The 16,731-nt window shown below is 40.9% G+C and overlaps 2 protein-coding genes across 2 annotated transcripts in view; both read right to left on the bottom strand.

The window, feature by feature from the left end:
• LOC135214550 (uncharacterized) overlaps positions 1 to 16,731 on the bottom strand; it is a gene marked incomplete in the record, with an annotated part of 215,355 nt that overhangs the window by 61,596 nt on the left and 137,028 nt on the right.
• LOC135218918 (kinetochore-associated protein 1-like) overlaps positions 1 to 16,731 on the bottom strand; it is a gene marked incomplete at its 5' end in the record, with an annotated part of 70,819 nt that overhangs the window by 29,348 nt on the left and 24,740 nt on the right. Inside the window, 3 exon segments of the mRNA XM_064255362.1 lie at positions 7,723 to 7,929; positions 8,560 to 8,802; positions 9,011 to 9,174. Of these exon segments, the coding sequence (XP_064111432.1) occupies positions 7,723 to 7,929; positions 8,560 to 8,802; positions 9,011 to 9,174 (614 nt within the window).

Below are 16,731 nucleotides of genomic sequence, written 5' to 3'. Positions count from 1 at the left end.
TAGCACAATATTTCGATTTATGGTGAATTTTTTAATACAGCTTTTTTTTTTACGTTCGCGAGTTATGAATTCATGCATCATTTTGTGATATTTTCTGTGTGTTGCTTTTACAATTTTAAAATTTGTTACATACCAAAATCATCGTAATTTAGTGTACAATACAACGAAAAAATAATTAACTCATTAGCTTTAACAGTTTTGCTCACAGCATGATTTGTATACAATTATAAATGAATTTTTTTTTTTGCGCTGTCATATATTCCAATATTTATACAGTGGTATCTCGAGATACGAAATTAATCCGTTCCGAGACGGCCTTTCGTATCAAGAGTTTTTCGTATCTTGGAACACATTTAACATGGTAAAATGGCTAATCCGTTCCAAGCCCTCCAAAAAACACCCCAGTAAATTATATTTCCAGGCCTAAAACACATGTTCTTGGGTTACGACGGAAGAAAAATGACTCCAAAAAGGCAAAATACTGTACATATTTGAGTATTATCAACTGCATATAATGTTCAAACCCATTTTTACTGCATATATTAGGACTTTGGCATATGTCCCTTAGCAATAAGCCTAGCCTATGTTAGCGGTTGCTACTGTAGCCTAGTCTATGATTCTGACATCTAAATATGCCAATAAAATGTATAAATAATCAGTATGTACTCATTTCAAATAATTATTAATTAATCATTAACTATAATACACAAACAAACAAAAAACAAACCTTTCAATCGATTGTTTACATTCAGATCTTACCCGTCTTACGAGTATGGAACGAGCGCCAAGCAATCATTTTTCCTAGCACACAGTAAGCAATAAATTGTCATTAGTATCTCTCTTCAACTAATGAAACCACCAAACAGTATAATAACCATTCATTTCTATTCTTTATTCTATCTTTACCTAACGGAGATACCGAGTTACTGACAGCTATAATGAAACACGTAATACGTATACGTAACGTAATAATAAAGCAGAAGAAGAATTCTAAAAAATGTGTATTTGTTGGCAGTCTGATTTATTTTATATTTTATGATATCTAATTCACAATTTTTTTAATTAAATGTATTGCATGTACTCATTTCAAATAATTATTAAGTAACCATTAACTATAACAAACAAACAAAAAAAAGCTTCCAAACGTCTGTTTACATCCAGCACTTATGAGTATCGAACGATCGCCAAGCAATCACTTTTACACAGTGAGCCATAAATTTTTCATTCTCTCTCTTCAACTACTGAAACTACCAAACAGTATAATAACCATTCATTTCTATTCTTTATTCTATCTTTACCTAATGTTTTTTTTTTATTAAATGTATTGCATGAATACTAAGTTTTTCAATTTACAGCAACCTTTTACCAATAGAATACTTAATGCACAAGGGGTAGATGCTGACCAATAGGAGAGCAGGACCTTATGAGGTGACTAGCATCAGGAACCAATGGGAGAGCGGGAGGATGGTGGCGAGTTTACTCAGTTGGCGGCGCGGGAGTTTTAAAATTGTTCTCGGTGGTCTGGGCGAATCTCGGGACTTTATAGCAACAACCTTTTGTATCTTGAAAACTTTTCGTATGTAGAGCAGTAAAATTTTTCGTATTGGCTTTCGTAACTTGGATTTTTCGTAAGTTGAGCCTTTCGTATCTCGAGGTACTACTGTATATGATATTTTTTTTTCCATTTCTGATGGTTGCATACTAAACTTCAGGCAATGACAAAAAAGGAGCCACAAATGAACTCCTAATCTTGAAAACTAAGCGTGCTGTGATTTAAAAAAAAAAAAAAAACTTTTTTTCTGCTTCGCCGCTCACTCCCGAACGCCGCCGGCATACGGGAGACACTTTCGGAAATACTGGCTCGGCGTTTAAGGGTTAATCATGAATGAGTGGGGCCAAAGATTAGAGATTTGCTAGTTTTTGGCTAAGAAGTCCAGTGAAAACAAGCAAACTGCATTCCTTCTTGAAAAACCCACTAATCCTTTTTGCCATAGCTAAGGTTACTAGGAAAAGGGATTTCCCCGTAAGATCTCTTAAGAGATAGCACTTAACGGTTCAAAACATGGGCCTGATAACCATTTTAAAATAATATCTAGATTCCTAGGAACCAATACGACTTCCTTCTGTTTTGTAGAATCGAAGGATTCAATTACATCCAACAAATCCGGGTAGGAGGATAAATCTATTCCCCTAAGTTGGATGACAGAACTTAACAAGGTTCTATAACCCTTGATAATGGATGTGGCCAAACCTTTAACTGTCTTCAAAATTAGCAGAAAGTCTGCTATCTCAGTTACAGACATCTGAGAAGATACGGAACTGTTCTTTTTACATCAAGTTCTAAATGTGGCCCACTTTACTTGATATGTTTTGTCTGAGGAGCTATGTCTGCAATTGGCAATAGCTTATGCAGCCAATTTTGAAAATCCCTTCTTGCGCATCAGTTCCCTGATAATAAGAACCTGGTTGGGGCCAGAGAAGACAACCCTTGATAGAATCGCCAAAAGTTGGGTTGCCTGAGCAGATGAGTCTTTGGTGGAAGTAGCCATGGGAAATCTGCCAGAAGCTCCATTAGGTCTGGGAACCATTCCTTTGTCGGCCAAAAGGGGGCTATCAGAATCATGGACACATTTTGGTGTCCCCAGAATTTGTTTATTACTTGCGTGACCATGGCCAGAGGAGTTAAGACAAAGAAGCTTGACAGTCAAGGCATGAAGTTGCTGAGAAACCAGGCCTCCCCGTTTGTTCACATAGGCTACCACCGTGGTGTTGTCTGACATAAGAACAACAGAATGACCCTCTACCTTCCCCCGAAACTCCTTCAGACCCAGGAAAGCCGCCTTCAACTCCAAGACGTTGATATGTTGCTGCTTGTCCTCCAAACTCCAAACGCCTGAAGCGATGGGGCCACCAAAGGGCACGCCCCAACCTGCGAGGGAGGCGTCCGAGAACAGAAGGAAGTCTGGTGGGAGAGAACGCAGTGGGACACCCTTCACTAGATTCTGGTCGTCCAACCACCAACGAAGGTCATCTCTCACTTCCAAAGACAGAGGAACCATAAACAGGGGAGATCCTCCGCCGGAGACCAGAACTCTCCCAGTCTCCATTGCAAAGACTGAAGATGAAGACGCCCATGAGGGACCAGCTTCTCCAGGGAAGATAACACTCCCAGAACAACCTGCCACTGATGAGCTGACTGATGTGACTTTGACAGGAAGTTGCGCGCTACAGCCTGCAACTTCTCCAATCTCTGATCCGACAGGAAAACTCTCGCTACTGTCGTATCGATGACCATGCCCAGGTAGAGAATCCTTTGAGTGGGTACGAGGTTAGACTTTTCCTGGTTGCCTATCTGGTTGACTACTGTGCCCAGGTCCAGACAGAGCTGAAGAAGACGATCCCTGTCCTGCAGTAGCTTCTCCCTGGAAATTGCCAAGACTAACCAATCGTCGAGGTACCTCAACAAATGGATCCCCTGAGCATGGGCCCAACTTGACACGAGAGAGAAGACCCTTGTGAACACTTGAGGGGCTGTTGTCAGCCCGAAGCACAAGACTTTGAATTCGAAGATCTTGTCCGCAAGCGAGAAGCAAAGAAACTTCCTGGACATGGGCTGAACAGGGATTTGGAAGTATGCGTCCCTTAAGTCTATCGACAGCATGAATTTGCCTTCCCTCATGGCTGCCAACACTGAGCATGGGGTCTCCATCTTGAACTGCGTCTTCCTGATGAAGCGATTCAAGGTGGATAAGTAGATCACAGGCCTCCATCCTCCCGACGCCTTGGGCACCAAGATGTAACTGTAAAACCCCGTGGACGGACGCACTACTTCCTCTATTGCATCCCTGTCCAGCATTTTCTGCACTTCCTCCCGAAGAGTCAAGAACTTCAGAGAATCTGGAGGATACATCTTCCTGAGCTGCGGCTTGTCCGACAGAGGAGGAGAGAAGTCGATTGGCAACAGGTATCCCACCCGAAGGACATCTACCACCCACTTCTCTGCCCCATAACTCTGCCACTTGGCCCAATGGCCAGTCAGGCAAACCCCCACCCGTGGCGCAGGAGGGGGAGAGGCGCCTAACCTACCGACGGGCCCCTTGACCTCTGCCCCTTGGGTCCCTTCTTGGTTTAAAGGAGCGAGAACGAAAGGTGCGTTGATCTTGAGACTTAGGTTGTGTCGAACGGACAGGCCCTGCTGAACTTGAGGTCCTCGATGGCCTACCAGGCAATGATCTCCTCGACTGCTGCTGGCCCAGGGGCGGAGGAGGAGCCGGACGTCTCCGAGGGCGAGACTCTGACTTAGACACGGCCTGGTGCACCAGTCGGTCCTTGGTGTCAACCCGGCGCCGGTCTATTGCATTTTTGAGTTCTGTTCGTGGAAACAAAAATTGTGACTCCAGCAGATCTCCATTCCTCGATGCCAGCAAAGACTCGGTGTCGGGCGATCTCTCCATCCTAGACAAAGCCGCATCCCTCCTAATCAGAAGAAGATTAGCCAATAAATTGGCACTGAGGTGAGCCAAATATGAAAACGCCTTGCCCCCAGACTGCAATAGACTGGCAAGCGAGGCAGCACTCGCCAACCCTTCAGGGGATCTGTCAAAAGCTATCTTGGCAATCATCACAGACCAGAGGTTCAGCCAAAAAACCGTCTGCAAAGCTGAGGCATCTTGCGGAGACAAGGATGGAGCCACCGACCTCACCTGTTCCAAAGTTAAACCCGGCTTCAGGCAAATGACATCTGGGTTAAGGTGGCGTGACAACAAAAATGCAGAGCTCGTAGCATAGTACTTCCTATGTCTTGTGAGAGGCGGGGGTAGTAGTTTCGTAGAGCCCCTAGAGCGAAGTGAACCGTCCCGATCAAAAACAGAGGCGTTAACCTTCTGCAAGACCGACTGAACGTGCCCCAACAAAGGCAGCTGAAGAGATGATTTGGGGTCCTGAGTACCTCCCACCAAGGCTTCCAAGCAAGAAGGAGTGTAAGACGACTGAGCCTGAGTCATACTTTTCAAATTGTTGAACCCACGATTGAGATCAACAACTTCTGAAAAGGAAGCCAGAAACTCCTGCGTGTCTCCCTCCTCCTGCTCAGGCACTGGAGATTGACGATGAGAAGAGTGTGTAGGCTCTTCTAATGCGGCTTCTTCACCAAAATTAACAGAAGGGTTAGCAGCCAAACAGTCCAACATCCCTACTAACCTGTCGGGGCTGGGTCAAAGTGTCAGCCTCCGAGACGGACCCACTGTAACACTAGGCACATCAATTACCTCAACAGATGACTCCAGATGTCCATGAATGGTCATGGGCATGGCGGCCGTATGTACGTGAGATGGGGGGAAACTCGAACACTTGAGATTGACGGAGAATCCCTTATAGTCGAACTCTTGGAAGCACCAGTGAGAGAGGTAGGCAAACACTCCAGCTGCACCAACTCTGTGCTCACTACCTTCGACCTCTTGTCAGGCGCCTTCAGATCTTTACGGCGATGAATAGGCCTTGGAGAAGAAGGAGCACTAACATCACGTGCACGGGCAGGGGAGGTTGCAACACGCTCGCGATGTACAAGGATGGATGGGGGGGGGGTTGCATGTTCGAGATACAAGGCCGAGGGCGAAGCAACACCTGCAGAACACACACCAGTAACACTGCCCAAAACCACAGCACTCTCGGGAACACGTCCGAGTTGTTCCTCCCTCGAAGGCGAAGGAAGGGCAAAGTCCTTAGCCTTCCAACGCTTGATACACCGACAAGGCATAGAGGGGGAAGAGGGAGAGGAAGACAGCACTAGTTTCTTATGCGCACTCTTCTCGGAAGGTGGGGACAACGCAACACATTTCCTACCAATCCTCCCAACCGATAAGGCAGCCAACTTCACATCCAATACAAAGTCCAACCTCTGAAGCACTGCCTGGCATATGACCTTAGACCGATGTGCCAGAGAAGGCTCCGAAGACAAGGGAAATGTTGCGAACTGGGCGGCAGTGATGGCGTCATGGCTAAGCAAGGCAGATCAGAGGAGACGACTGGGAGATACGTCATCGATGAGAGTGACGTCACAAGCGGCGGTGACATCATTGCTTCCCCTCGGTGCGAGGAGGAAAGAGACACCACTGGCGGAGGAATACACAAAGATGGACCCTGTGATATCATCTACGGGGCTGACGCCGCAGCGTCACTCTGACTCAAAGCGGCGGCATACATTGGCGGAGCAATACAAGATGGCCGACTGCTGCTACCCGCGAAGACGAGGCCAGGAGGAAGGGGGATGGCCTGGCCAGACCGGGAAGGGGGGGAGCGAGCCTCCACAATATGCGCTAGCAACCCCTCCATGGACAGGGTACCCCTAGCCCAAGCATCTTCCAAATCGCTGCCATTTTGGACGCCTCCGACACTGGAAGAGAAGAGAATGATGAAAAAAACTCTCCCTTCTCAGAAACCAAAAGAGCTCCCGAGGAAGAGGGGGCTACATTACAAATATTACCCTGACGACCTCCCAATACTTCCATCAACGAATCAATGGAAGAAAAGGAAGGAGATGCAGGGACAACGCTACTATGGGGGTTGACTACTGTGGAAGACGAAACATCGGGAATAGGAGCAAAGCCCTCCCAAGTAGGATGAGTCGAGACTCTCCGATGTTCCCTCTTGCCATAAAACTTCCTCCACTGCTCCTTAGGCCATGCCCGGCATTCCGTGCAAGGATTCGTAATAGTACAAAAATTCGAACGACACCTATTGCATGTGACGTGAGGGTCGGTATCTGCCGAAGCCAAAAAACGAGAACACAGAAACCCAGGAACTCCGGGGCACATACGCTGACACCGAGAAGGAGCAGAAGCAGCCATAATACCAGGTAAAAAAAAAAACACACACACACACACTAAAAGAAACGAAACAGGCAATGAACCAAGAAAAAGCCAAGAGAGGTAAACATAACTCTCACCCAGGCGGTTAAAGAAAAGACTGGCGTAGATGCTTGGTCCTTGACCACTCTTCACCCGATCTACGCATGTGTTGCCAGATATCACAAGATTCCTTGCTTTCATCTGCTTTTTAACCAGATCCAGCTAGCCGCTAGAAATTATCCTATTGTTAAGATCGAAGGTTTGTTCACGTATAAACAAATATTTGGCTTATTTATAATATTTTATTATTTCCTGTAAGAATTAGACTTGACTTTCAATGTTTTACTATTAGCAACAATAATTATGCCTACCCCTTACAGTACATACTACTTACCTAGCCTAGCCTATGGCCCTCACTACACTATCATATTATGACCAAATTGGGCGAATCTAGGGCAGTTATTTTACTATAGTATATATTCAAAAATGAAAAAAGTGCGTTGAATGGATTTTATTTAACACTGAACTTATTTAATTGTAATTTATGTGTAGTTATGGGTACGTTTTGTATAAAAAGGCAAGGCTGGGGTAATAACTGGTGGTCAAGAATGGATTAATCCATTTTCAGTTAATGTAAAAAATTCATTCAGATCTTGACAAAATCGCATGTTGTCGTTTCTTCTGGAACGAATTAACATCAAGGTCTGGGGCTCTACTTTAATAAGAATTTTGACAAAATATTTTGTATAAGCATTCTCCATCGCCATACAAGGTTCCATGAATTTTTTCTTAACTTTGCATTTTTCTCCCTATCCCCACATATACAAGGGTACCAGCTGGCCCCCTTAAATTTGTAAACTAAAATGCCATTACTAACCTCTGCAAGCTGAGGGTTATCAATTTTGTAGAGATGCAGAGAATGCCTCCTCAAAACCAACTTAAGCCCCACAAGCTGACGCTGATCCTCCAGTTGAGAGCTTAGTGAAGTATTTAATGCCAAACCAGCATCACACATAGCTTTAGTTCCCTCACTCCATGGTACAGGAGCAATATGAACACACTCTACAATGCATTCCACACGTAGCTGTTAAGAGAATTTATATATTCTATTAATCAGCCTCCTCAATAATGAAGTAGTACAAAACTTAACAAATTCCTATTTCACCATAAATACACTAACATGAGTAGGTGAAAAACTTAGCAAAGTTCTTGAGCATCAAACTTTCCTCTTTCTACTTACTAGGATCTGCACTTCTGAAGATTATGACTAATTTAAGTTATCTATATTTTAAAGGATGAAGAACTTTACATTTAAAAACTGAATACATACGATGTGCAAAACAATATACTGCAAAATGAAGATTTATAAATCATAAGAAAAAGAATAACAATTCCAACTTAAAATTATTCACATTTTTTAAAAAGTCCTTGGTGATCTAGGGAAAAAAATGAAAGCATTCTGTCATTATCTACATAAAAACTTTTTACTACAGTTTTTATGAACAACACCAATTGAAATCTAGGACATATAGCCAAATATAAAATGAGAAAATTAAAGAGCGAAACAACTCTCTCATCATGCAGCAACTAAACAACTGTCTTTCATACGCCTAATATAGAGAGAGATTCTAATTTCAGTGTATTATTCCTTTACTTGCCATACCACTGTAACATTTCATTAACCAGACTGATTTCAACTATTCTCATTGCATACCTGAACATCAGTTATAATATTGACTACAGCATACACTTTGTCTTCCCACTGTGCTTCTTGCCAGACCCACCAATCTTGGTCTGCTGATCTTAAGGTTTCCCTGATAAAGTATGCAAGTGTAGTGTCATGCTGTAAGCCATGGCGAATGAAATATGACCGGAGAAAACCATCAATCAGTGGTGCAACTTCTTCACCACTCACCAACCAATCCAGAATTGACGCTGCTACTGCAACCTTGTCTTCCTAGTTAACACAAAACAATTAATGAATAAAAACATAACATAGGATTAGTGAATGTGATCAACATATGATCAAACCTTTTGTCTATTTACCCAGAAAACTGGAAGGTAAAATAAATTAACATTAACTAAACTAAATCTTTAGAAAAGTAAATAAGAACACTAAAAACAATAATGAAAAAAAATTTCCAGCAACCAAAATCTGACCTTACCTGTGTATATTCATGGAATCCAATTTTGACTCTAAATTTCTCAGCTAAAAGTTGCAAATCTTGCAAGGCAAGGGAGGTTTGACGTAAGTGATACAAAGCAGAAGATGGAGAGTGAGCCTTCCACTGGGCTACATGAACTGCCATCTGCACCTCAATATTACCACCTGCATAACACAATACACAATTATACTTCAATTCAAGGAACACTGACTAGCACAATTTACAATGCTAACAATTATGAAGTAATTATGTTACTAATAAATTCACATTAATAAAAACCCAAGGACAGAAACAGTGAACTGGATGCTAACTGTAAACTAGCTAGAACAATTATAAAATATAATTCAATGTTACTAAAATTCAAAGTAAAACAGCACTAATCAAATCTATGATATTGATATACAACTACTAATCCGCAATATTGACCAATGACAAAAATAACTGCATAATATTGAAATAAGTAAAATCACCAAAGGAAACCATGATTCGTAAAACGGTGAAATGCCATTAAGATCAATGAACACAGAATAAAAGGGGATAAAAAACCGTGACCTCCCACAGCATAACCAAAGTACTTAAGAGTAATATATGGCAGCCAATAAGGAATGACTTAAATACTAAAATTAGATTATAATAATACTCCCACATTAAAACATATCATAGGTAACAGTGAAGTCACCCAACGAATGAAAATGAACGACCCATAACATTAACAACTAAAATAGTGTGATGCAGAGAGCACATTGTCATGAATCTGCTCAGAGCGAGACTGCCCATAGTAATGAATAGATTGCTTTTTGGAATGCTGGAGCATGGTCTTTCATCTTTCAAACTTGATCAAGTTGACACAGTTGGGAAATATTTGCAGGAATAATGGAAACAAAGACCACAGCTTCATACAGTACTGTTAAAATATATGCAAACATTATAATTCTCAAAAAACAGGCTGCAGGATAATGCCAAATTGATAGCTATAATGCCTAATTGAAAGCTATAACACAAAAAGGGGATAGTATTATCAATAAAATAGTTTAACCAGACCACTGAACTGATTAAAAGCTCTCATAGGGCCAGACCAAAGGATAAAAATGAAATGGAGTATCAGGTCTAAGCCATAGGCCAAGCTCTAGGACAAAATAATGAGTTAATGATGAAATTCTAAAAATAAATACAGGCAGTCCCCAGCACCAGTGGGAGTTTCGTTCCTGGGGGTATCCTGATAAGCAAAAACTGCCATCAACCAAAACTTGGCAATTTATGGTGCCTAATGGCACTTATGGCACCGGTAACCAGAACCCAGCCTGTTATGGTGTCATAAATCACCAATTTTATAGTGCTAACAAGCTCCATAACCGGATTGCTGATAACCGGGGACTGCCTGTATGCAAAAAGGCAAATGCTTCTACACTAGAACACATTAAATACATTTCTTCACAAATCCATCTGGACAATAAACAATGACAAAAATAGAATATATAAGTTAAGATTTTTAAAATTATGATTTTTTTTATTACAGTAATACCCCAAAATTAGGGAGTTTAGGTTCTAGACCACCTTGCACAAGGGGAATTTTGGCCCGGTCTTTAAAAAGGCTAATAAATGCTTACTTCTACAGTTTGAACACTAATTATGACTAATCACACTCCCTAAATATTAAGCCTTAGCTTAATACATTACCCATAAAAAAAAAGAAATAAATGGTTGGTAAAATTATAGGTGTGTGAAGATTACATACGTACTCTATTTCTCTCTTCTTTCCCCATTCCAACCAACAAATCTATATTTAGAAGTCTTCTCAACCACTATTAAGAAATTCTTAATCTGTCTCTTTCTCTTCGTTTTTAAAATTTCTTTTCATGAACAAACAGTATACTTTTTATTTGGACTAATACATCTCTTAATTACCCTTAAAAAAAGAATTAATGATTGGTAAAAATAGAGGAGTGTGTGAAGATTACACACACACACACACACACACACACACACACACACACACACACACACACACACACACACACACACAGAATTACTCAACATATTTGACAGCTTTAGACTTTGAGCTTCTGTGGAGTTATAAAGAAAGATGAGGAAAAGAATTCTTTATACACATTATTTTGCTATTACAGCTATTACAGTCATATCATCATCATTATTATTATTTTTTTTTTTTTGGTCTATTACAGTCCTCCAATTCAACTGGGTGGTATTCATAGTGTGGGGTTTTGGGTTGCAGCCTGCCTCCTTAGTAAGGAGTCCATCACTTTTCTTACTATGTGCACTGTTTTTAGGAGCATACTCTTCTCCATGAATCCTGGAGCTACTTCAGCCTTTAGTTTTTCCAAAATTCCTTTTCAGGGATCTTGGGATTGTGCCTAGTCTTCCTATGATTATGGGTACAATTTCCACTGGCATATCCCATATCCTTCTTATTTCTATTTTGAGGACTAGATACTTATCCATTTTTTCCCTTTCTTTCTCTTTGACTCTAGTTTCCAATGGTATTGCGTCATCAATGACTGATACTTTCGTCTTGATTTTGTCAATCGTCATGTCTGGTCTATTTGCAAATATCACCCTATCTGTTCTGATACCGTAGTCCCAGAGGATCTTTGCCTGATCATTTTCTAACAATCCTTCAGGTTAGTGCTTGTACCACTCATTACTGCAAGGTAGCTGGTGTTTCTTACATAGGCTCCAGTGGAGGGCTTTTGCCAGTGAATCATGCTTCTTTTTGCACTGGTTCTGTGCAAGTGTCAGACATTCACTTGCTATGTAGTTTATGGTCTCACTTGTCGTATTGCAATTCAAGAATATGGAAGAGTTATTCCCATCTATCATTCTTTGAACATATCTGGTTCTTGGGGCCTGATCTTGTACAGCTGTTATCATTCATTCAGTTTCCTTCTTGAGCTCTCCCCTCTGTGGCCCATTGCCATTTTTCATCGCTGGCCAGTTCTTTAGTCTGTCCCATGTATTGTCTGTGCATTGGTTTGTTGTGCCATTCCTCTGTTCTGTTAGTCATTCTCCTGTCTGTATATTTCTGGGTCTCGTCTACTTTTATCAGTCCTTCTTCCCATGCACTCTTGAGCCACTCATCTTCACTGGTTTTCAGATATTGCCCCAGTGCTCTATTCTGGATGTTGATGCAGTCCTCTATGCTTAGTAGTCCTCTCACTCCTTCCTTTCGTGTTATGTATAGCCTGTACGTGCTTGCTCTTGGGTGTAGTGCTTTGTGTATTGTTATGCGTTTCCTAGTTTTCTAGTCTATGCTGTGGAGAGAGAGCTCATTTTATTATTATTACTATTTGAAAATATTAATATACTTATAGTACATATAGTAGGTGTACCATAAAAATTCTCCCATCTCAGGAAGTAGTGCATGGTACTATGTAATTTTGTGGAAATTTCATATAGATTTTTGCCAATGTGGTTTTTTTTAATGATTATGACCCATTATCTACAAAAATTGTGTTTGGCAATTTTTTGGATGCCATCTTGAACTTTCAGCAAAAATATGGTTATTTTGCCCATCTGTGCAAATTCTAAGGCCTTTATACATTATATTTTGTTTAATTATTAACACAAATGATGACTAAGATGTTTGTAATCATGAAATAAAGTCAAGCATTCAATATTTTGAATGACAGGACAGATACAAACCTCTAAATCCAGGATGGCAGCTAATTCTACGAGAATTTGTTCATTTGCTGGGACATCTTGGTTACAGTGTTGGTTGGACTTAAAACTCAACCAGATAGTAGCGGGTGACAATCATCCACAACCTGTATGTGTGTGTATGGCTTGATGTAGATATCTACAAATGTGCCTTTAAGCTGGCTTACCTACAGCCAGACACCTATACAGTGGACCCCCCATATTCGCGGACTCACACATTCGCGGATTTCTCTCGGGACCTTTCCTGCATTATTCGCGGAAAATTCGCCGGCATTCGCTGGTATTTTTCTATGAGAAATATCCACAAATTCCTGGTTTTTGTGATCAATTTCATCATAAAATGCACTTTTTGTGATAAAACTATTAAAAAAACCAAGTATGAAAATTTTTAGTGGTTTTTCTGAAGTTTTAACTAACGAAATAGGTTGTTTTTAGCGCTTTTCTAGGGGTTCCAAACATTCGCGGATTCTAACTATTCACGGGGGGGTCTGGTATGCATCCCCCGCAAATACGGGGGGAACACTGTACTGCCACAAGTGGATCCTTTCCATGGGTCAATTCCATATTGGATTATGGGCCGTGCATTGTCTTAGGAAAACAGTCTAAGCAATTGGCTTTGATGAGTTGTGGGTCAAAAGTGGCTTGTGTGGCACAGCTGTTGTTAGTCAAATGCTGAGCGGGAGACACTTCAGTCTAGCAGTTAGAGGTCACCAAATTACCTTGCAGATATTTTCAGATCTGTACTTTGAGGCATTCTTCGAGGATCATCTAGAAATCTACCCTGCAATGAAAGATGCAGTTGTGATCCTCTAAAATACATGCAAAATGCCGTGATATTGACAAATGTCAACATGCCTTAGTGCAAAAGATTTAAAAGCTAAAGCTATCAAAACTGATGCGTGATTTAGACTCAAAATGCCAGAAGTACCCAATGTTTAGTTGGGTCCAGATGTAAATGCAGCAAGCTGAGAATCTCTTGCTGGTTCAAAGTAGCACATGATGTGGCAAGTGGGATGTCCAATTGGCATCACTGGAGAATATGTTTGGTTTTTCGCATACAATAGAATGGACTATGTGATGCAAATTCCTGAATATGTTGCCCGTATGTACAGCCTAAAGGATACTCACCCAGACATTTGGGAAGAGTTTGTGAATGGCAGCTTCATGGTCCAAAAGACTGGAGTGAATTTCACACCCACTGGAGTTTACAAGGCCCAAGAACAAGTTAACAAAACACACAAAGCAGATGAAGGAATCAATGGGATCACCACCAGTCCAGAAACCCAGCTCAAGTATTGCCTGAGTACAACTGAGCTTTCACGTTTATCCAAGGAAACTGAAGAAATGCTTGGTTTGGCATCTGATGTTCCAACTTGGCACCATGATCTGTCACAGATAAAACTTCAGCAGAAGAAACAAGTACACTGCCTGAAGGAAGTTCTACATAAATCAAATACTTTTAAGGTAGGAGAAACAAGTTATGGCACAGAACATAAGCTTGTACACCTCACTATAAACATCATTATCAAGGAAGATGTGTAGGAAAATATTCTTGGCACGGTGGAACATGGTTCACCTGCATATCAGAAGATTATGGGCTAATGAATTTGCGGTGATCAGAACCTCTGGGGAAAGATGACGTAAGTGAAACATCTAGGCTGGAACAACAAAAAAATCCAATCGTACAAAGATTGGAGGAGAACAAGTTACAGTGAAAGCTTCAAACTCGTTGATATCAAGGATTCTGATCCTGACCCGATCATCCAGAGATGTTGACTTGAAAGAAGCTGTCAACACACACAGTTTTTGCCAATCAACCACATGCTGATGACACCAGATGGCTTTTTGCATCCATGCAACGACAAATCACAGTTCATTCACCATCTGGAGAACCATGGATCAGCTTAAGCTGATGCACCTTAACTGGATGACTTACCACTTGATAGCGCTTCTATTACAATCGATGCCATGGCAGTAGTTCATGAAATGGGTGTTTTCAAGGACAAAATATCATCATGTGGAGACTTGGGAGAGCATTTCGTCAATGGCATCAACTCCAAAAGTCGCACTAAGTCGAAGCGCTACTTGATGTTTGACCAGTAATGCCAGTGCTCATTGAAAGAGATAACAAGAACAGGGTTGCAGTGGAGCCAGACTTTCCAAGGGAACAGAGTACAAAGTCGACAGAAACACACAAATTAAAGATCTTGGCAAATTCCTTAGTAGTACCAAGACGAAGGAGCTTATGACAATATTCTTGGCCCAACAGACTGTTGTCAACTGCACAGCAAATGTAACCACTATCACTTGTGTAGGTGTCAAGTCCAAACATCTAGCAGTTGTCATGCTTCCAAGCATGACGAGGCAGATACATTGCTGGTATACTATGCCAGTGAAGCACAGAAACTTGGACTTACTGTTCACATCTACTCCAAGTATACAGATGTTCTGATACTTGCCATACACAATTTGGTAGTCTTAAGCAAGGATGCAGCTATGATAATGGGCACTGGACCAATCGACATGTAATGCCTTTGTTGCCTATCCAAAATGCACATGGTAAGGAACATGCTCAAGCCTTGATGGAATTTCCTGCCATAAGCTGGTGTGACACAACTTGAGGGATATTTAGCAAGCACAAAACTTTATGGTGGAAGGCATTTATGGACTGTTGTGATGGCAATGTTGGTGCACTTGCTCGTCTAGGACAGGAGAGTGAATCATCCTGTGAAGTGCTAGGTCATTGTGGAGCATTCATTTGCAATACATAGACCAATGTTTCTGACCCCAGGCCACAGCAGTTTTCAATTAAGGACAGATCCTATGATAACTTAAAAATCTTCTTATTGGGAGGGGACATTCTAAAATCTCCAAGCAGTTAAGGAGATGCATAAGTTAATGGAAGTGCATGGAATTGTGTAGTCGAGTTGATTTCCTCTTAACGGAAGAATGAGACATCTACCAAGAATATTGGAAATTCTGAAAATATTTTGCCCTGAGGCTACAAGGACTACACAGGAGACACTAAGCAATTCTTGAACTTGAAATTGCTCAACATAGAGTAGATACGAGGGGAAGGCCTATGAGTCTGAATTAGGCCAAATTTAAGGAAACATCCACTGCTTAAGGGGACCATCCGCTATGGCGGATGACATGTCAACTTGAAAAAATAAAAAATAGTTATTAGTATTTGTATCTATGCAGAAACATGCCGTGCATGCTTTCCAGAAGTTTCAGCCAATTATTTTTACAAATAATGAAGATATAGCTGTTTTTAACTCTCTTACGCCGACTGGACATATTTTACGTCGACATTTTTGTCTCTCGTGTGCCAACTTGACGTATTTTACGTCGACTTCCAAAGGTTTTTTTTTTAATTCACGGAAAAATACTTATAGGCCTACCAGCCTAAAACTTTTGAATCACGCGCCTTGGGGGATGGCTGGAAGTTCACGGATTCAAGGTGTGTTTTGTTTACAATCTATACGCGGCGCGCAAGCGCGAATTTCTTTCTTGCCGCACTAAAAAGTATCTGTGACACATCTCGGAAATTATTTCGTCACTTTGACATAATTTTTGTACCATTGTAAATTAGCCGTTACATGAAGTATTACAATATGAAAATGTGCGCATTTATGTAGAATACAACAATAAAAATACTCATGATTGTAGCTTTTATCAGTTTTGAGACATTTTCATATAAATAACGATAATTGCCAAAATTTTAACCTTCGGTCAACTTTGACTACCAAAATAGTCAAAAAACGCAATTGTAAGCTAAAACTCTTATATTCAGTAATATTCAATCATTTACCTTAATTTTGCAACTAATTGGAAGTCTCTATCACAATATTTCGATTTATGGTTAATTTATGAAAAAACTTTTTCCTTACGTCCGCGCGTAACTCTTCGAAAAAAATCATACATGCGATTGTGGTAATGTTTGCACCATTTTAAAATTAGCTGTTATATAAAGTTTTATATATGGAAATGTGCGCAATTTCATGCACAATACAACTAAAAACAACCCATGGTTGTAGCTTTTA

Source organism: Macrobrachium nipponense, chromosome 19, assembly GCF_015104395.2.
Source record: "Macrobrachium nipponense isolate FS-2020 chromosome 19, ASM1510439v2, whole genome shotgun sequence".
NCBI lineage: Eukaryota > Metazoa > Arthropoda > Malacostraca > Decapoda > Palaemonidae > Macrobrachium > Macrobrachium nipponense.
This window is presented reverse-complemented; position numbering and strand designations above follow the sequence as displayed.